This window comes from Equus przewalskii, chromosome 8 (genome assembly GCF_037783145.1).
Source record: "Equus przewalskii isolate Varuska chromosome 8, EquPr2, whole genome shotgun sequence".
Taxonomy (NCBI): domain Eukaryota; kingdom Metazoa; phylum Chordata; class Mammalia; order Perissodactyla; family Equidae; genus Equus; species Equus przewalskii.
In genome coordinates, this window is record NC_091838.1 from 52,151,636 (window position 1) to 52,172,955 (window position 21,320).

At 38.5% G+C, this 21,320-nt stretch overlaps 1 protein-coding gene and 1 long non-coding RNA gene across 5 annotated transcripts in view; one reads left to right on the forward strand and one right to left on the reverse strand.

The window, feature by feature from the left end:
- Window positions 1-4,426, forward strand: part of ZFPM2 (zinc finger protein, FOG family member 2) — a 440,124-nt gene extending 435,698 nt beyond the window's left edge. For all 4 annotated transcript variants that reach the window (XM_008520784.2, XM_008520785.2, XM_070630801.1 and 1 more), the window contains one exon: window positions 917-4,426. In XM_008520784.2, the coding sequence (XP_008519006.2) occupies window positions 917-3,408 (2,492 nt within the window). In that variant the 3' untranslated portion in view covers window positions 3,409-4,426. The remainder of the gene's footprint in view (window positions 1-916) is intronic.
- Window positions 3,868-21,320, reverse strand: part of LOC139085095 (uncharacterized) — a 51,213-nt gene continuing 33,760 nt past the window's right edge. The window contains exons 2-3 of the long non-coding RNA XR_011543134.1: window positions 16,737-16,911; window positions 3,868-5,496 (exon numbers count right to left, since the gene is read on the reverse strand). This is a non-coding gene — a long non-coding RNA (uncharacterized lncRNA). The remainder of the gene's footprint in view (window positions 5,497-16,736; window positions 16,912-21,320) is intronic.

Sequence of the window (21,320 nt, forward strand, 5' to 3'; positions counted from 1 at the left end):
GCGCCCTATCCTTTGGTTACCTAAGGGCTTTCCAAAAGCCACCACATTAACATAACAGAAGACACATTTATTGCTCTTATCAGAAGAAATTCCCAGGATTTTAGGAGCTGTGAGCCAAGAACTCTACAGACCAAATACAAATGAGAAATATATTTTGGACATTTGAGTATATATATCTTATAAATCACAATATCACAGTGAGGTTTACCCAGCAGTCATTGGTGGTATTCAAAATATTTAGAAACAGGCAGTGATCAACCAGCATGGATGCTGGTCCTAAATTACTATATTAGTGTACTAGAGTCTACCAGCTGAATATCAGCCCTGAGTAGAGATAAACCACGTTCAGCAAAACCAACAAATAAAATTCTACATTTGTACCAAAGACAAAGTAGGAGGTTATTAATTACTTTACAAAATGGTTCCTATTTGGGGTCTTTAGAATAAAGACCAAATCTAGTGCACTGAGAGTTATTTGATTTGCACACAAGTTATCAATCTCAACTCTAATGAATGCCTACATCTTTCTAATGTAGAGCATAGTGTTGTGGTAAGAAGGTTATTAGATTAGAAATTATAAAATCTGAGATTTAGGCATAGCTCCATCACTGAACACCTTTATTATGAGAATCAATTCCCTTAACCTCCTTGAGTTTGTTTTCTGACCTGTAAAGTGGAGATACTGGTGCCTATCCAACTGTGATGTGACAATATCCATGAAGGTGCTTTAGAAACTATTAAGTGCTTTTACTGTTATCACACATGGCAAAAGACGTCAGAAGAAAAAAGTTAAATATCACAAATGAGATTCTGAAAGATTTCAATTTATTCCTGTTGTGTTGAAGATATTAGATCATTAGCAAAGGTTCATTTCATTAAAAACCCAACAGTATTCTTATTTTGTATATCTCTCCAGGAGTGAAAATGGAAGAATTCCTCCCCCCTGGTGCTAGTCTAAAATGCACCGTCTGTAGCTACACTGCTGATTCTGTGATCAACTTTCACCAACACCTGTTCTCCCATCTCACTCAAGCTGCCTTCAGATGCAATCACTGCCACTTTGGCTTCCAGACTCAGAGGGAGTTATTGCAGCACCAGGAGCTCCATGTCCCTGGCAGCAAACTTCCCAGAGAAAGTGACATGGAACACTCTCCAAGTGGAACCGAAGACAGCTTACAGCCAGCCACAGACTTGTTGACCAGAAGTGAACTCCCCCAGAGCCAAAAGGCCATGCAGACTAAAGATGCGAGCTCTGACACAGAGCTGGACAAGTGTGAGAAAAAGACTCAGCTCTTTCTCGCTAACCAGAGACCAGAGATACAGCCTACAACAAACAAACAAAGCTTTTCTTACACAAAAATCAAGTCTGAGCCCTCTAGTCCGAGACTCGCCTCATCTCCAGTGCAGCCTAATATTGGGCCTTCTTTCCCCGTGGGCCCTTTCCTGTCTCAATTTGCTTTTCCCCAAGACATCACAATGGTCCCTCAAGCTTCAGAGATCTTAGCCAAGATGTCTGAACTGGTACATCGGCGACTGAGGCACGGAAGTAGTAGCTATCCTCCTGTAATTTACAGCCCCTTGATGCCCAAGGGGGCTACTTGTTTTGAGTGTAACATAACATTCAATAATTTGGATAATTATCTAGTGCACAAAAAACATTATTGCAGCAGCCGATGGCAGCAGATGGCCAAGTCCCCAGAGTTCCCTGGTGTTTCAGAAAAGATGCCTGAGGCCGTGAGTCCGAACACTGGCCAAACCTCCATAAACCTTCTCAACCCAGCTACTCACTCTGCTGATCCTGAGAATCCACTTCTTCAAACATCCTGCATCAATTCTTCCACTGTTTTAGATTTAATTGGGCCAAATGGGAAGGGCCATGACAAGGATTTTTCCACTCAAGCTAAGAAGCTCTCCACCTCCAATAGCAATGATGATAAAATTAATGGAAAACCTATTGATGTGAAAAATCCCAGCGTCCCCTTAGTGGACGGGGAAGGTGACCCAAATAAGACTACCTGTGAAGCTTGCAACATTACCTTCAGCCGACATGAAACTTACATGGTCCACAAACAGTATTACTGTGCTACACGCCACGACCCTCCACTAAAGAGGTCTGCTTCCAATAAAGTGCCTGCCATGCAGAGAACCATGCGCACACGCAAGCGAAGGAAGATGTATGAGATGTGCCTACCTGAACAAGAACAAAGGCCTCCGCTGGTCCAACAGCGATTTCTTGATGTAGCCAACCTCAGCAATCCTTGTACCTCCACTCAAGAACCCACAGAAGGGCTTGGAGAGTGCTACCACCCAAGATGTGATATCTTTCCAGGAATTGTCTCAAAGCATTTGGAAACTTCTCTGACGATCAACAAATGTGTTCCAGCTTCCAAATGTGACACTACTCATTCCAATGTTTCCTGCTTAGAGATGGACGTGCCCATAGATCTCAGCAAAAAGTGTTTATCCCAGTCTGAGCGGACAACCGCGTCTCCCAAAAGGCTGCTGGACTATCACGAGTGCACTGTGTGCAAGATCAGTTTCAACAAGGTAGAAAACTACCTGGCCCACAAGCAGAATTTCTGTCCCGTCACTGCACATCAGCGTAATGACCTGGGTCAACTCGACAGCAAAGTGTTTCCCAATCCAGAAAGCGAACGAAACAGCCCTGATGTCAGCTATGAAAGAAGCATAATAAAATGTGAGAAAAATGGGAATCTGAAGCAGCCTTCTCCCAATGGAAACTTATTTTCATCCCACTTAGCAACTCTGCAAGGCCTGAAAGTCTTTAGCGAAGCCGCTCAGCTCATTGCTACAAAAGAAGAAAACAAACATTTGTTTCTTCCACAATGCCTTTACCCTGGAGCAATAAAGAAGACAAAAGGAGCAGACCAACTTTCTCCGTATTATGGAATAAAAGCAAGTGATTATATTTCTGGTTCTCTTGTCATCCATAACGCTGACATAGAGCAAAGCACAAACGCGGAAAATGAATCTCCCAAAGGCCAGGCTTCTTCAAATGGGTGTGCTGTGCCGAAGAAAGATTCCCTGCCGTTGTTGCCCAAAAATAGAGGCATGGTAATAGTTAATGGTGGACTGAAGCAAGATGAGAGACCCGCCACCAACACCCAGCAAGAGAACGTGTCCCAGAATCCTCAGCATGAAGATGGCCACAAATCTCCCTCGTGGATCTCGGAGAATCCGTTAGCTGCAAATGAGAACGTCTCACCAGGAATTCCCTCCACAGAGGAACAGTTGTCTAGTATAGCAAAAGGCGTGAATGGCTCCACCCAGGCTCCAACCAGTGGGAAATATTGCCGTCTGTGTGACATCCAGTTCAACAACCTCTCAAACTTTATAACTCACAAGAAGTTTTATTGCTCATCACATGCAGCAGAACATGTCAAATGAAATAACTAAATACATAAACATCAGTCGCCTTTGGTACCAGTGTTTAGTATGTTGTTCTACCCAGTCCAGAAAAAAAAACAAAAGCTGTTTGAATTACATCTGGGCAATCAGGAGATAATTCATTATGGCTGAGTTGAAGACTTAAGGTGTAATTTCATTACAGTCCATTAGTCAAGTGTATTATTGGTGCCATTTTCAAAAAAGAAATTAATTTATTTTACCAGCAGTATTCATAGCTGTGGTTATGTTATTTTTTATTTAAAAACTTTATATTAAAGTCATTTGTAATGTTATTGTATAGTTATTGTGTAGCACATATGGTTTGCACTGTATAGTAGCTTTTAAAGAAAATAGTCACAAACAATACAGAAAAGCATTTTAGAAATAGCTTCAAAAGCACTCGTGTATCTTGATTTCTTCTTATATGCTGTTGCAGATATATGTATATGCTAAAATATAACTTGCAAAGATGTTCTAAATACATGTGCTATAAGTTCGCCTTAAGATTTCAATTCTTGGATAATCAGGCTCCGTTTGCACTTTATATTTTAGCAGATACAGTCTCTTAGTCACTAGGCTTTGCATTCGTATGTAGCCGTATGTTTCTGTCCATTTTCTTAATCTTAAACATGTACGTTAAATGAAGATGGCAATTTTTTTCTTGTATAGTACTTGTATTTTCTTTCGCTGATGCAGCTCTGTCTCAATTTTTAAACCTTTGCTGTTAAATGCAATACTTTATAAAGAATGAACAAAATTACTGGAAGCAGTATTGTAAGTAATGAGGTAGTATTAATCAGTTTTATCTTTTGAAAGGCACAGTCTAAATCGAAACCCTAAACTCAATGCTGCAAGTATGAATTTAATTCATATATAAGATCTATTTAAATCTAAGAGTAGCAATACTGCACCTGGTGATCACAAAGATAATGTTCTACTTCTGATAGAAATAATTTCTCAACAAATGTTGTTACTATGCATGTATATGGATGGAATAAAATTCCAGATTGTTGGAGAAGTTTGGCACACTTTTTTTCTTTAAAATACAAGGGAAACCCTATATGCCTATTCTTTGTAACGAGAATATGGTCAAAATGGAACTGAATAGCTGTAGGAACATGATGACAAACCAATAAAGGGATAGTTTGTCCTTTATATGCACCTAATTAATATCTCATTATATTAAAATGAACTGGAGACTCCAGGCTAGGGTACTAGAAAAGTTTTTCATTATAACTATATATAATAGGACTGTCTCTCTGGTCTCCACTTCCGCCCCGACCACCACCACTGTGGCACAGAAACAGAACAATTTCATAAGCGTCTAAAAGGCTAACAAAGCCTGTGCACAAGAGTAAGCACAAATGTTGATCAAATGCACCCAACTTTTGGACAGAGTTTACCAGAGAGAGAGGATTGCATTTTGAGGCACCGTGAAGTGATATGGTGAAGTGACTCTGATGAGTAAAGATGCACAAGTCACATGCTTGCAATTTGTAAAAGACACTAGATTTCACATGTCTCATTTGTACACTCCAAGGGTCTGCATATTGAGGGGTAGCAGAGACCAGACAGTATGAGTCAGATCATGGATGACCATTGCCCATCAAGACAGACTGTAGTCTACTGCAGTTTTGGAAATATCCTGATCTGGAAAGGCAATTACCCCAGTGTGGGTAAGACGCACTATTTGCAGATAGGCTGTGATGCACTATTATTCGTCCATATTGGATTTGGTAACATAATGAACATAAGGTGCTGGCCCCAAAGAAAACATATAAATACTGTGACAAAACATAAAAAATACTGGGTTGCTGTCAAGAACATTTCTCCAGTTCCTTGTTGACAATAACTATTTTTAAATGTAAAATCTTGACCTTAACTAATGTCTTCCATTTCAGTCAGTGACTAAACCATGAGGTGAACTGATATGCTTAATAGAGTTTTGCAGGAATCTGTTAAGTATCAGATCCTTGGGGATCCACAGGGAGGTTCATGAAGACCTGCGCAGTTCTCCAGTGGGGACTGGCAGGACTGGGTATTCTTAATAAGACTTCCTTCCCCAATTTCTTCTTCTTCCTCTTCTTTCTTTAAAACAAAAAGAAGATCAGCCAATCAATATGTATCTATCGATCACTTGGCCTTGTAATTACAATGAAGGCAAATGAGGTATAATATATGATTGCTTCCTTAAAGGAACTTCTAATCTGGTTCAGTTTAGTGCTTCTCAACACAGTTCCTGCATTAGAATCACCTAGGAAACATTAAAAAAATGTCAGTGTATGTGTATTTTTGGTACATTGGTCCTTGCAAAGATCAATTAAAGAAAAATTCCTGTCTGTGGGTTCTGGGAATCTGTATGCTTTAAAATCTGTCCAGATGGTTCTAACACATGACAGTGTTGGGAAACACTAAGTAGTAAACTAGGACAAAGTATGAAGGATGAGTGAGACTGAGGAGAAAGACAAAGAAAAATAAAAAAGGAAACCAAAATGGGATGAAAGAGCTGGGAAAGACTGTATGCATCAGGTAGGGTCTAGAAAGGTGGTAGAATGGTGAGGAAAGCTATCTGTCTTTTTGGGAACCCTGAAGTATTTGTGTACTGTATCCAAAAGAATATTTCAACTGTTGTTTGTATAGTTGAAAGTAGGTTCTAATAGCCATTCATAGAAGGAAACAGCGTAGGCTGAAGTAGTGACATTCGGACCACTGGACCAACTAACTCTGGAGAGTATAGAGGAAGAAGTGGTATTTCCACATGTGGAAATCAATGTAAATTATAGCATGAAAGTACCATGTGAGGGTGAAGAGTGAGTAAAACAATTTTTGAAAAAAGAAGGCTCAGATTGGAAAGTGAAAAAAGATGAGCATAAATAGGGATCTGGTATCACAAGGCTTTGAATGCCAGGCTAAGGTTTACGGGCTTGCCTTATTCCTTGCTTCTGAAATAGAGTCATGAAATGAAAACACTGTCTAGGAACAGTGATAGATTGAGTGTGAGGCCTAGAGGCTAGAGAGAGGGAGACTAGTGAGAAGGCCACAGTGATGGTCCATATGCAGGTTAGTGAGAGCCTCCAGCAAGTGAGTGGAGAAGGACAAGTCTGGGTATGGGGTTACAGAATGACTGATACTGGAGACCAAATGGAAAAGGAAAGCAAAGATCTTCAACCCTCACTGATAAAAACACCCCATATTCAATAAGAAAACATTTAGATCAGAATATTAGCACCAGTTGAATGGTGTGGAGGAAGGGTGGTAAAAAGAGTAATGGGTTATATTGGTTCTTCAGATTGTTCTGTGATATTTAAATCCTCTACAGAAAACCTACTAAATTAGAATATCTTACAGTGGGGCCTGGATTGCCGAGTTTTTTTGGTAAAGCGCCCTAGAGTATTCTCTGTTGTCCTCCTTTGACAACAATTGAGACTCATTGAATTAAACATGGACGGAATAGGAAGTTGTATTCTGTGGTTAACAGCAAAATGAATTCAGATGGCAGCAGAATTTAATACACATTGGTCTTCGAAGTGTTGCTATCTAATATGTAACATATTCAAGTGTTTAAAACCACTATGTTTTTAATATAACTCAACATGTGTATTTTAATATTGAAATTAAAACTAAAAATTGTTGTCATAGAATCTGCAAACAAAACTTGAAAATCTTTTAATCGGGTGAAACTCTCTTGTTTTAAGGCAAAACTAAGAGTCAGAGATTTTAAGTGCCCAAAGTCACAAAACTGACGGGTGGGAGCAGAGACCTGAGTCTTGTTCTCAGGTTACCTCCCCTCACCATGTTCCTGTCTCAGCTAATCCAGAAGGAAAATACTAAGGCAAGCAGCTAAAATTCCAGCTACTTTTTCTCTCTCTGATATTTAAGTGTAGCTCAAACACTCTCTAGAGATAGGGAGAAGGGAGCATATGAGTTTCTCATGACTGTCATAACAAATTCCCACAAACTTGGTCACTTGAAACAACAGAAATGTATTCTTTCATAGATCTGAAGGGTGGAAGTCTGATATCAAGATGTGAGCAGTATGGTACTCCCTCCAGAGGCTCTGGAAAATACCTTCTTTGCCTCTTTCAGCTTCTGCTGGCTGTCAGCATTCCTTGTCTTGTGGCTATATCACTCTAAGCTCTGCCTGCCTGGTCACCCTTGCCTCCTCCTCTTCTCTGTATGTAATCTCCCTCTGCCTTTCTCTTATAAGGACACTTGTGATGGCATTTAAGGCTCACTAGGATGATCTCCCATGTCAAGAACCTTAATGACATCTGCAAAGATCCTCTTTATAAGGTAAGATTTTCAGGTTCCAAGGATCAGGATCTGATATCTTTGGGGGCTGTTATTTAGTCTCCAATAGAAAGGTAATGAAATACTCTGGCCAATATGGAAGTGGAGAAGAAGGGATGAAGGAAAAGAGGAACTTCCCTTTTCCTTTATTCCCAGACACATTCTACAAATGTGTAGCAATGCAGCAGAAATTCTTATTTGCAAGCTGGTGAATCTCTTGGAACTTGATTGATGCATGAATGTTATTAACAAACATCAATGACATTCATAAAGAATATAGCATCTAAACTAACAGGTCTCAATTGATCATTTAAGATCCAATCATGAGGCAGAATTAAGTCGGATGACAACCCTGCACCAGGCAGTATATCCATTTGGAACTTAGCGAAACTTATTAATTCAGAGAATCATGAAAAAGCAGACACAGGCTGGGCAAAAGTTTACTTTGGCACTATCTAGAAAAAAGAGTTTGCTCAGTATATTAACAGAATAAACAAAATTGAAAGAAAATAAACTGTTTTCAAGAACCTTAGCAGCCTTACTTTGCATATAAATAATATATTAATTTCAAATGATTTTTATCTTCATATTGAAGAATGTCAGAGCTTTTTGCTTGGCAACACTTCTTTGATCATTAATTCTATCCCCTACATATAACATAGCCTGGTTGCAGATGATGTAAATATATCAAATTCACTAAATCCAGAACTTTCTTTTTTTTCCATTTGAGATTCAATGACCCTCAAGAAAAACAATTAATCAAGTAAAATGCAATGTTGTTATATTTATGAAAAAATATGCAATAACCAAAGTCTTTTAAAATTAATAGTAGGAATATAAAACTTTATAAAAATATAAAAAATAAAAAAATATACTCAATATCATGGCTAGTTTAAAAAAAGAAAATGATAACAGAAAGAGGAGGAGATTCAGATGAACAAAGGATGAAGGAGATCAACATAGAAATCATAAGAAAAAAATCTTGAGAGGAAAGCAGAAAATTCAAGACAAAGGAATTAACAGGAAGCTGTTCACACCAAGGCACTCACAGACACACCTCGGGTGGACATACGGATGCCTTCCTCCTGCTGCAATAAATGAACTGTCCCTGGTCTTAGTCAAAGCCAGTCCTTCCACTTAAGCTTCCCATTCCCTCTAGCCAATTTGATGATTTTGCTCCTTCAATTATTCCCTCTCTTTCCTGGCAGAAGAGAAACAGATGAGTCTTTTTGAATTTTTGTAAGGACTTGAACAAGAAGAATTAATATGTGCTCTGAATTGAAGTCTGAAGCAGAAATGAAAGGGTCCTTCTCACATGTCATGGATTGGATAATAATCCGTCAATTTGCTCATCCCAGAAGTTCGAAGGAGTTTCAATATTGCTCAGATTCAATTCCCTGCCAGTGTTGAGGATGGAGGCTTGGAGCTGATTCAATTTAATTTAGTGATCAGAGGAATGTGAATTACACATACACAGTGTTGGGCAGTAAGTGTTATACCTACCACATCAGTACTACAATTTTTATTATACCACTGAGCAAACTGAGGCTTAGAGCAGTTGGATGAGTTCTCCAAATGACAGAGCCAGTAGAGCCAAATCTTGAATCCAGTTGTCTGTCCACTAGATTTTTTTTTTAGGAAGATTAACCCTGAGCTAACATTTGCCACCAATCCTCATCTTTTTGCTGAGGAAGATTGGCCCTGAGCTAACATCTGTGCCCATCTTCATCTACTTTATATGAGGGTTGCCTGTCACGGCATGGCTTAATAAGCAGTGCATAGGTCCGCACCCAGGATCTGAACCAGCGAACCCCAGGCCACCAAAGCAGAACGTGTGAATTTAACTGCTGCACCACCAGGCCAGCCCCAACAAGATTTTGCTACCTTTTTCCATAAGGCCCTGGATCTTACTCCCTTTACCTCAAGACAGATCCCTTATGATCTTTTTGCAGGTCTACTTCACACTCTTTTATTACCCTCTGGCACTGGAGTTGCCTGAGTTAGGATAATCCTATGTCCCATTCTGCCTGGGACAATCCTGGCCTGGTTCAGAATGTATCTTAAACTTTCTGTAATAAATGTCATCATCAAGAGCTGCATCAAAATAAGCTGGGATGGATTCCACAGACTTCCACTTAGTATATCCAGCTTCTAACGTTGTTTCTGCTACTGGTGGGTAAGGTGCATGTCCAGTGAAAAGTTTTCTCCTTAACATGTGGTTAAAGCTGAAGGACAACCAGAGGTAACCTGTCTATAGCATTAGCCCTCTCCTGATGCAGTGTAACTAACACCTTCTTTTCAACAACACGTAAGGTACTCCATGATAAAGCACATTTGGGCAGAAGCAACTAGGGACAATTTAACCCTTCTGTTTTTCAGTGGTTGTGGGAGAAGATTTTGGAGTTCCTTCCCCTGGCTCGCTATTGGGTGTAACTGTGTCCGGATTGCCAAGATGCACAAAGCCCCACTAGGTGACGAGATCTATGAAAAATGTGAGGAATTACTGATTAGAGTATGGAATATGCTGCAAATAGAAGGGTAGTTCTCTAATCGTCGAAGTTACAGATGGACATTAGTCTGAATGCTCTGGTTACTCTGGTTTTATCGTGTAGTATATGGTCCTACATGGTATAAATATACAGCTAGTTATCTATTTGGTTGTTTGGTAACATATTTTTATGTGGCAATATGTCATTTCAGCAGAAAATGCATAAAATGAAATGCCATATTTGAAAATAGAATTAAGAACTGAAGTTTATGTTTTTCAGGAAAGCTAGATAATGAATGTGTAACTTCCACAAATTGTTTTTCGACAACTACCGTTGACTAAGGAAGCTGTAGAGATATAACTAACCACACAAAACCAAGTCACATAAATCTGCTCATGAATCCTCAGCAGCTACTTCAAATTCAGGTGGTATTTAACTGATGGGGTCTGAGGATTATGATTCAATACGTGCAGCTACAGGAAGTGTTTGTGTATTACTCTGGAAAGTATGACTTTTCATTGAGATCAAATGACTGGTCTGTATTAAGTTCGCTATTGGAATGGGGATAGTGCACATATAATTTAGAATTTTTCAAAATAAGCTACAACATCCTATCAATTGAAATAGAAGTCATACTTGGGAAAATTGGAAAATATATATATACTCAATTTAAGTTAAATTTAATTGACTTAATGATTTAATTTAAACACATATGTTTATTTGTGTATATGCATACACATAGAGTAATTGAACTAAAGTTTTCTGATAAAGCTGATATTGAACCCAAAATAATAATTGCATTGCAATTTTCGCTTTCTTTTTGCTTCCCACCAGCAATCAGATTTTAGAAATGTTTGGATCACTAATTTGAAGAAATTACTTTGTATAGCTGTGTGTATGTCATATAATGATATTAATCTTTTTTTTTAGAAAGTCCTTTGAATTTGGGCTGCATTTAATTCAAAATCGTTTGGAAATCTTTATTCAATATACTCAGCAAATGGAGTATCAAAGCTTTTCAAAGAAGCCAACAAAAATACATGAAATTTATGACTACAAAATGAGGAGTCTAAATTTATTCAACATTAAGAATTAAAACTATGTCCAAGATTTAGTTTTAAAATTCTTTTTCTTTTTAAAGATTGGCACCTGAGCTAACATCTATTGCCAATATTCTTTTTTTGTTTGTTTATTTATTTTCTTCTTCTCCCCAAAGCACCCCAGTACACAGTTGTATATTCTATTTGTAGGTCCTTCTAGTTCTGCTATGTGGGACGCTGCCTCAGCATGGCTTGATGAGTAGGGCTATGTCTGTGCCCAGGATCTGAACTGGCAAAACCCTGGGCCACTGAAGCAGAATGTGCAAACTTAACCACTCGCGCATGGGACTGGCCCCTAAAATTCTATAATTGCATTTTGTATTATCTCAATTTGAGGGAATGCTCTTTTGTTGGGGTTTCTATTTGTAATTGGATCAATTTTTATTTTCTATTGCAAGGGAATGAAATAAGAAAGCTCATGATCTTCCATTATCTATACCCAAAAAATAACAGAGACAAATTATTTGATCGTTTTTCTTTAAAATGTATTTGCCAAAAGAAGGCAGTTAGTTAAATGGAAAGAGAAACTACTCCCTCTGAGGATATATTGGCTGAAATATTTGCACATTACAATTAAAAATAGAAAAAATAAAAAAGTGAAAGTATCTCATTTAGCAATTTCTGAGATTATGTTATATAAATATTAAGAATAAATACACTGCTTTTGCAAAATATTTGTATACATATATTATGAATGTGCTCTTATATTCACTGAGTTTATTTTTGTCTTTAAACATTTTTATTTTAAAATAAGATTGGCAGAAGAGTTGCAAAAATAGTACAAAGAATTCCCATGTACCTTCACCCAACATCTTTTCATATTAACATTTCATGTAACCATGGCACATTTATCAGAACCAACATTGGAACACTGTTATTAACTAGCCTGTGTGCTCGTTTCTCCAGGTTTTTCCGCTACTGTCCCTTTCCTGTTTCAGGATTCAATCCAGGACACTATGTTGCATTTAGTCATAATGGCTGCTTCGTCCCCTCCAATGTATGACAGCTCCTCTGTCCTTTAATGTTCTACGGCCTTGACACTTTTGAAAAGTACTGATCAGATATTTTGTAGGATGTTCCTCAATTTGGGTTTGTCTGATGTTTTCGTATGATTGGCCTGGAGTTAGAGATTTGGGGGAAAAAGATCAGAGAGGTGAAGTGCTTCTCACTGCATCTCATCAGGGGATGTGTGATGTCAACAGAACTTATCACTGGTGATGTTAACCTTGGACGCTTCCCTAAGGTTGTGTATGCCAACTTCTCCACGGTAAAATTGTCGTGTTTTCCTTTCCGTACTTTATTTTTAGAGATGAGTCACTAAATCTGGTCTACGTTTCAGGGGTGAGGAATTAAGCTCCACTTCCTGAAGGGAGAAGTATCAAACAATTTGTGGACCTATGTTAAAACCACCACATAATGAATAAATATTTGCAGGGACTGGCTGGTGGCATAGTGGTTAAGTTCACATACTCTGCTTGGATGGCCCAGGGTTTTGCGTGTTCAGATCCCAGGCAGGGACCTAGCACCACTCATCAAGCCATGCTGAGGGGGCGTCCAACATAAAGTGGAGGAAGATTGGCACAGATATTAGCTCAAGGACAGTCTTCCTCAAGCGAAAAGAGGAAGACTGGCAAGAGATGTTAGCTCAGGGCCCATTTTCCTCACCAAAAAAAAGAAAAAAGTATTTTGGGGAAGATACTTTGAGGCTGTGCAAATATCCTGTTTCTCTTAAAAGTTTCACCCACTGATTTTAGCATTTAGTAATGGATCTCCCCTGCAGCAGCTGTTACTGTGGCACAGACCTTTATGAAACTTGTCCCTTCTTCCACATTTATATAGTTATTCTTTTTCTGCCTCTGGACCATCTCAGTAGGTAGAGTTAGGATGTATGTATGTATAGCAATGAGTGTATGCACACATTTCTATACTTATTTCTGTACTTTTTGTTGTTGTTAGTGCTGTTTGTCACTCTGCTGGTTATTCATAGGGTTTTAATGGCCAATTTTTTGTGTGAGTAGGTGGCCAGGTCCTTCTTCCTAGCCTGTCCTAATCTGGAAGCTCTGCTGAAACCTGTCCCCCATTGGTGACCCTGGTGGTATTTGAAGTACTGGTGGCACAACTTTCAGCATCACAGCAACACACAGCTGCCACAATATGACAACTGACAGATAGGTGATGTGGTTTGCTGACCAGGAAAGAACCCAGGCCACAGCAGTGAGAGCACCGAATCTTAACGACTAGACCAGCAGGGCTGGCTATTTCTGTACTACATATATTTTAAAATAAACATGAGTTCACATTAATATATCAGACTCTATTGAAACCAGCCCTTATGTTATATTTTAATGTTCAGGTCAATATAAAGAATTTTTTTCTTTAATATACATTGAAATGTTTTATTTCCACTTTTTTAGAAAGAATTTTATTTTTTTAACTTTTTAATTTTTATTTTATTTTATTTTATTTTAAAGATTGGCACCTGAGCTAACAACTATTGCCAATCTTTTTTGTTTTTCTGCTTTTTCTCCCCAAATCTCCCCAGTACATAGTTGTATATTTTTTTAGTTGTGGGTCCTTCTAGTTGTGGCATGTGGGATGCCACCTCAGCATGGCCTAATGAATGGTGCCATGTCTGCACCCAGGATCTGAACCAGGGAAAGCCTGGGCCGCCAAATCAGAGCGTGCAAAGTTAACCACTTGGCCACAGGGCCAGCCCTGAAAGAATTTTATTCTTAAAAATGGTTCATGACTGTAACTAATTTATAGATCCATTTATATAAGAATTAATTTTTTCTTAATAACTAAATATTTCAAAACTACACAATTAAAATTAATTTAACACTCCCCTTTTACTCTCAAAAATGCCATAATCTGAATAATAAACTCAAAAGTGACCCTACAGTGAGTTAATCTGAACTCCGTAGGCACTGTGAATGCTATGATTTATAGCAAAGCCTCTCAAGCTTTAATGTCCATACGAATTACCTGAGGATCTTGTTAAACCTGAGGCTCTGAATGTAGGAATGGGGAGGGGCCCAGGGGTCTGCATTTCTAACAAGCTCCCAGGTGATGCCAATGCTGCAGGTGCGCATACCACACGTTAGTGGCAAGACTGAGGACTACGTAGTTGTCCTTGCATGAGCGTTCTACGCAGTTATCCCGGGTTCCTCACAGTGTTGCTTCCTTCCTTTACTCTAGGCCCCAGAATGCCTCGTTCCAACTGAGCTCAGTATCCACTAAGTTCCACTCAAGTCTGCAACTCTTTTCTTCATTCCTATACCTATTTCAGTTTGGCAGCTTGTCCATAGTACAAACAAGGCAAGACTACTAACAAGACAAGTTTATATCAATTTGTAAATTAGATTAGCTGTATTTGACAGGAGGGAATAAGAGGGTGTCCCTTTCACCCTCTTTTCATCCTTTAGTTCTTTGGAGAATAGAGAAGAACTTTAGAACTCAGTATTTGCCAAACCACATTCATGTTTCACTTATTCACAAAAGCTGCCTCACCGTGAACTTACTTTGAATTTAATATTAATTTTGATGAGATTTTTAATCCAAGGAAAACACTTGTGGAGTCTGTTACAAGATTGGCAGACTCACACTGTGATCAGAGACAGATGCTTAAGGGACTAGTGGAGTCATTTGTGATTCAGGACCGTTCCTGGTGGGGGGTGGGGATGGGAGTGGGGAGAGAGAGTGAGAGCAGGAGAAACGAGTAAATATGTAAAGAGTACTGCAATCCCATGGCCATCTGTGCTTCTGCATGCACAAATCTCAAACAGAAACAGACAGGATGAAAGCAAATGGTGTTAGTTGGTTTCAATATTGTGCCCTTCAAAATTACTCCTGTTTTACTCATTCATTCATTCATTTCTTTATTCATTCATTCATGATTACATTCTAGTTTTCAGTTCTTACTGTGACACAAGCATTATGATGGGACTGGAGACCAGATGTTAAGGGGTGGTCTTTTCCTCTGCTACTTTCGGGTAGAGAAGTGTAGAATGAAAAGTACACAAGTGAATACAATGTATTGTGGTAAATACTACATTGTTGCACAGAGTCTTGGAAGCACATAAGAACGCACCCTGTCCAATCTTGCGGATCCCAGGAAAGTTTTCCAGAGGAACTGCTGTCTAACTTGAGAGTAATAGACAAATAGAAGTTATCCAGGTAAAGAAAATCAAGGGGAAAATGACAAAGAAGAGGGGGAAGGGTAGGGGAGGTAGGTGGAAATGGGTTATTTGGGGAACATTCTAGAAGACAGATTAGCATGTGCAAAACCCAAATGTTGAGAAGTGCATAAGTCACTATGGTAACTACAACTTCCCCCAATTTTTCCTTTTGTTGGGCTCCCCGTCTTAGTGATGTCAGCACCACTCACCTGGTTACACTGGCCACAGACTAGGAGTAATCCTGGTCTTTTACTCTCTCATTTTACTGCTTCCCGTTTTAGACAATCATCTAGTTCTGTCAATTCCTCCTTCTAGAAGTATCTTAAATGCATTTTCTTGTCTCCACTAATGAGGCCACTCATTTATAGCTCAATTATCTCTTACCGAGGTTACTACAAGAGCCTACACGTTTATACACACACACAGACGTATATATATATATATATATATATATGTGATATATATGTATGTAATATGCAACCTGTGTGTATGACAAATATGTGTATATATATTTAATATATATTTAGTATATAAGACATATATGTGTGTGTGTATATATATATATATATACTCAAAGATGATGAATATAAGGGGATCCTTGCCCTTAAGGATCTTTAGCTTAGTTAGTTTGTGTGTGTGTGTATGTGTGTGTGTGTATACATGCAATTAGTGACATGACATATATATAATATATATAACGTACAATATAGAGAGGATGACAAACCCTCAATTTGCCTCATAGAAAAAAGGAACCTGTCCCCCAGTGGTCCAGAATAGAAGGGAAATAGTCTCTGGACTGTCAATGAATCATCTTCTTGAGCCTCAGGAGGGCTGGCCCGGGAAGATGTTTCAATTATAGGATAAAGCTTCTGTCCTTAAGTAAATCAGGAAGGTCGCGAGGATTGACCCAAGGAGAACACTATAGTGTTAAAGACCGGAGCATCAGCCCGATTGGACGGCATCTTTAGCAGGACATCTACCAGGTACAGCCAGCTGAGACAAGTGCTGGGAATAAGGCTAATGACAGCTTTATTATAAGAAAGGCCTTATTTCACACAAAGTTTACACGAATATATTGAAAGAAAGGAGAGGCTTGTTTGGGAACATCACGCTCAGTTCCTCGCTGGAAACCATTGCCTGGGAGTAATGGCGGGGTTGCCGCCACTTGAAAGCTGATTTGGAAATGGAAGGGCTTACTTTATCTCACACCCCATGACTCATGGGGGAATCACTGAAATCTATTTCTCTTAATGTTTTCCAAAGAGACTTACTGATCAAAGTTGTTTCCTTCCCAGAGGTGTGTTCCTTCCAGCACGGGGATGAGGCATATCTCTGGGACACCCAGAGGACATTTATAGTCACTTCCCAAGTGACTCTTGTTCTCTGGATTAAAAACGGAAATTATCTCTCGGCTGTCAATGTAACATCTTCCAGCAGCATGAAATTCTGTCAAACAGAAATTGAAGATGAATAAAACGAAGATACACACTCAGGATTATTCCTATTGTGAAGCAGCAGTGCTCTGCACTCACGATTCTACACCCTAATAGTAGATTTAGGGAAATAGAGACATACTGGTTTTCTAAATGCCCCTGTACACTTTGCCACGGGAAGTAGCGGTGATTGAATAGACTGACAAACGCTGTGAGCATATGCAATGAGCCAACTATACAGCACTCCAGGGCAGGATTACAAATGATTTGTGAGCATTTGTTGGGGGGGGGGGGAGTTATCATAATTCCATTTGTAATTTATGTTTGCATGAAAATGCAGTTTTTAACCATTGCTAGGATTTGAGGAGCAAGTGCTACGTGTTTTCATTTTGTCAGACGCCAGGGAATTTCAGCATGTCAGTTCAGTAATAACGCATATCTACATTATTGGATGGCTGATTTTGAAGAATAAATAACTACTCTTTATAGGAACAATATTTACAGAACATGGCTGGTGTGTGCAAAGCTGCTCATTACCCATCAGGCTTCATTCTAAATAGACACACACCTAAATTCAGGACAAAGAAAAGAAAGGCTAATGAACACGAAAGCCAGAAATGCCTTCATTTTAGATATGTCAGCAACACCCGAGAGACAGTGTTTTAACGAGTATTAGAGAGGGAAATTGTACAGAGGCCCAGCCAAATGACTTGTGTCTGAAAATTCTCGTGCTTGGAGTATCAAGGAGGTGGTTTAGAAGACGAGAAAGAAAGAAGACATGGAGATAGAGATAGAAAATCGTGTTAAGTTGTTAGATGTGAGAATGTATGAGCTCAAATGGGAGGTGAGGGATAAAACGAAAGCTTCAAGAATTTGGAAACAAATTCCAAATATTTTTATACGGGCAGCAGTCCTTAAAGTTATATGAGCAACTTTAATTTTTTTTTGAGCTTGTACTCCTGTGCATTTTTCTGGAAAAAGGGGACATAATTTTACCAGATTTGAAAAGGAGCCGATGCATAAAAGCTCAAGAACTACTACTATATTAGGAGATTTAAGGAGTTTAAATTCCCCTCTGTGGAACGTAGGGTAGATGATATCCTAATTCCAGAATTTAAACTCAGTGTTTTTCAAATGCTTTTGACCATGGCCAAAGAAAAATCTTTTACCTAGAGACCCCATACACAGTCTTTCTTTTTCTCTCTCACAATTGAAAAAAAAGTTTCACGACATAGTTGTTATCCTTCCTGTTAGATGCACTCTGATATTTTGTATTCTATTCAACTCCATTCTATTCCAAGAAATTCTATTTCATTTATAAAATGCTAGTCATGACCTACTAAGTTGATTTCATGACCTGTTTGTGGATTGCAGCCTACTGTTTGAAAAACACTGTTTTAACTGACTAAAAGGTGACAAGTACAAAGGAAAGAAATGAGGCAATGCACGATTTCAATAGATGAGGTGAGTTCTTCTTTCTGCGTTTACAAAGGTTTGAGTAAAAAAGAAACAGTTGACATTCAGAAAATTGACATAAGGGGAATTGGAGGGAGGAGGATAAGAACCTCCCAGTGAGATGAGAGCAGGGTTTAAAACTCTGTCTAAACTAAATGAAAGGACAAGTCCTGTTAACTCAGAAAAAAGATGTTAGTTCCCTAAACAAAACAAAAGCCAACTTTAATAACTTTTTAATACTTTGGTTTGTTGTTCTACAAGTAGAGCCAAAGTTGGGCAGCTTGTCTGAGTACGAAGAGAAATACTACCCTCTGTGAAAAGAAAAGAGAAGATGAGAGGAGAAAGGAACTGGGGAAAATATTGATAACGTTATTTGGGGTTCTTAACAATAATATTTCTAGAACTAAACGTGTGACTTTTAGGCTATCATTTTAATGAGAAGGTTTAGATTAGAGAAGTAACTGTCAAATTGGGTAGACCAATTACTCACGTGTTTTTCCTTCAAAATTATAGGTCAAGACCAGCTTGAAGGGAGGCATGGTCGTTCAAGCTGAAAATCTTTTGGAAGGTGGCGTCAAGCGTCTTGGAACAATTCACTTAGCTAATCACAGATGGTTGCCAGATATGCAGTCTAAACTTTCGTTTCTCTAACAAATGTCACAGCTAAGAGAGGCTGAACTTTGGGAAAGTGGGAGTGATTCCACATGAAGGATAACTTCTGTTCCTATCACGATTTCATAGGAAACAGATAGGGAAGTGCAGCGTCACATAAGGGAAACCTCATAGCAATTCGAGTTGCCCACCAATGAGAGATCAGCATCGCCAGAAAAGAGACTCCGGTTACTGATCACCTTGGGGATTCCTCTGTAGGGGCATCCTGAACTTGAGGATCTCCCAAGTGCCTGGCAAGACTCAGGTCACTAAGATTCGAAGGAGTGAATATTTAGAAATTGCTAATAATTCAACAAATTAGTTAAACTGAAGTTTATCATCAAATTAATACATTCCATAAATATACCCTACAGGTCTACTTCCCTAGTTTTTTCTCTTATGAGAGAGTGCAACCTGATTTTGTTCTTTCATCCCCTGGGGAATTGCCACAGTCATTGATAGGAATGTTTGCCATTGTGTCAGTGGTTGTAACTATTTTTGAGTGACAGAATTTTTCAATAAGCTGATAAAACTTTCTTCAGAAGAGTGGACATAATAGACAATCACACAATCTTTTGCAAGCAATTTGAGATTTCGGAAATCCTACGATCCATCCATAGGCAGCTAGAATATAAACCTAGGTTGCGAGATACTTTGATGTATTTGATCTAATATGAAAATCCAGCTTTTCTGCTGGTTTGACTACTTAAGAACTAATAATAAACTTTAAGCTCTCATTTGCGGGTAGGGTGGAGAGAAGGAGGAATCGTATTTATAAATCTTCCCTGTAGTTGTCATTACATACCACTGGCCCATATCATTTACCTTATAATAGTTAAAAACATATGTGTCAGATTTAGTCTAATTTCTAAGAAAGCCCTCTGTTGTATTTCTGTTTTTCTTAAACAAAACTTCAAATTAATTTTTTTGACAGAAAATGCTTCCTTCACTAAGTTAAATCATTTTTTTTTATCAGCCCAAGATAGCACTTGAAAGGAGAATTAACGCATGGATGGACTAATGAACGATTTAGAGATCCCTGTAATGAGGGGTAAACAAAATGACTGTTAATTATCTAGTGAATCATACCCAAGAATTCCCATTAGGTTAGGTTGAGTTTCCAGAATTTTTTTCCCAGAAGAAAGCAGAAGACAAATTCAAACTCCCTAGAAAACTTTAGGCTTGGTTGTTCCAAGACAAAAATAGTCATCAGGTATGAACATACATAACTACCTTCCTTTCTTTTCTTTTCTTTTCTTTTTTTTTTTTTTTTTTTTTTTGAGGAAGGTTAGCCCTGAGCTAACATCACCACCACCAATCCTCCTTTTTTAGCTGAGGAAGACTGGCCCTGAGCTAACATCCATGTCCATCTTCCTCTACTCTATATGTGGGACATCTACTACAACATGGCTTGCCCAGCGGTGCCATGTCCTCACCCGGGATCCGGACCAGCGAAACGGCGCTGATGAAGCAGAACGTGGGAACTTAACCGCTTCACCACCATGCAGGCCCCTACCCTCCTTTCTTAACTTCTTGTAAGAGCAGAAAATCCATTCAGTACATCATCTGGTCCCCTATTACAGAGGAGGTGTTTGGTTTGATAAACACCTGAACAAGGATAATAGCTCTATTTATCATGGATCCCAGGGGCAATGGATTTCCCTCCTCCACCCAACACTGGAATGGTTTTGATATTGTAGATACACAGCACCATCACTAGGTGTGATACCCATTGTTCTGTATCAATTACAAATATCCACAATACAAACCCTGCATAAGCCTTAGAAGCTAAATTAGCAGATTTAGCTGGACCCAATAAATACTAAAATTCCATTTAGGCTTTTGGATACAGCTTTACAAGTATTCCATCTACAGAGAAGCAGTAGAAGAGAAAGAAGTATGTCGACTCCCTTCTTCACTACCTGGGCCTGTTAACACTCAGGAGGGATGAGGCCCCATGTTCAAGGAGATATAGATATACGCATATACACACACACATACATATATAAAATATTTACATATATAATATTTACTTATATAAAGGTACGCATAATATAAAATATTAAATAACTTCTGTTTTCTTTGTAGTGCATAACCTATAGTATCAGGAGAAGTTGACTCAAAGCCCATTTACATTATCATAAACTTTTGACTTTTAAAGAGCATGTTATATCTATCATAAAAGAAATTAAAAGAGGATAAAATGTTTTTTTATTGTAGTCTATTATTGGGAAATGACTTTAATGGAAGATTGACAAACAAGTAATTTCATTAATATTAATAACTACTTGTCATTCAATTATGACTATTTTTGCT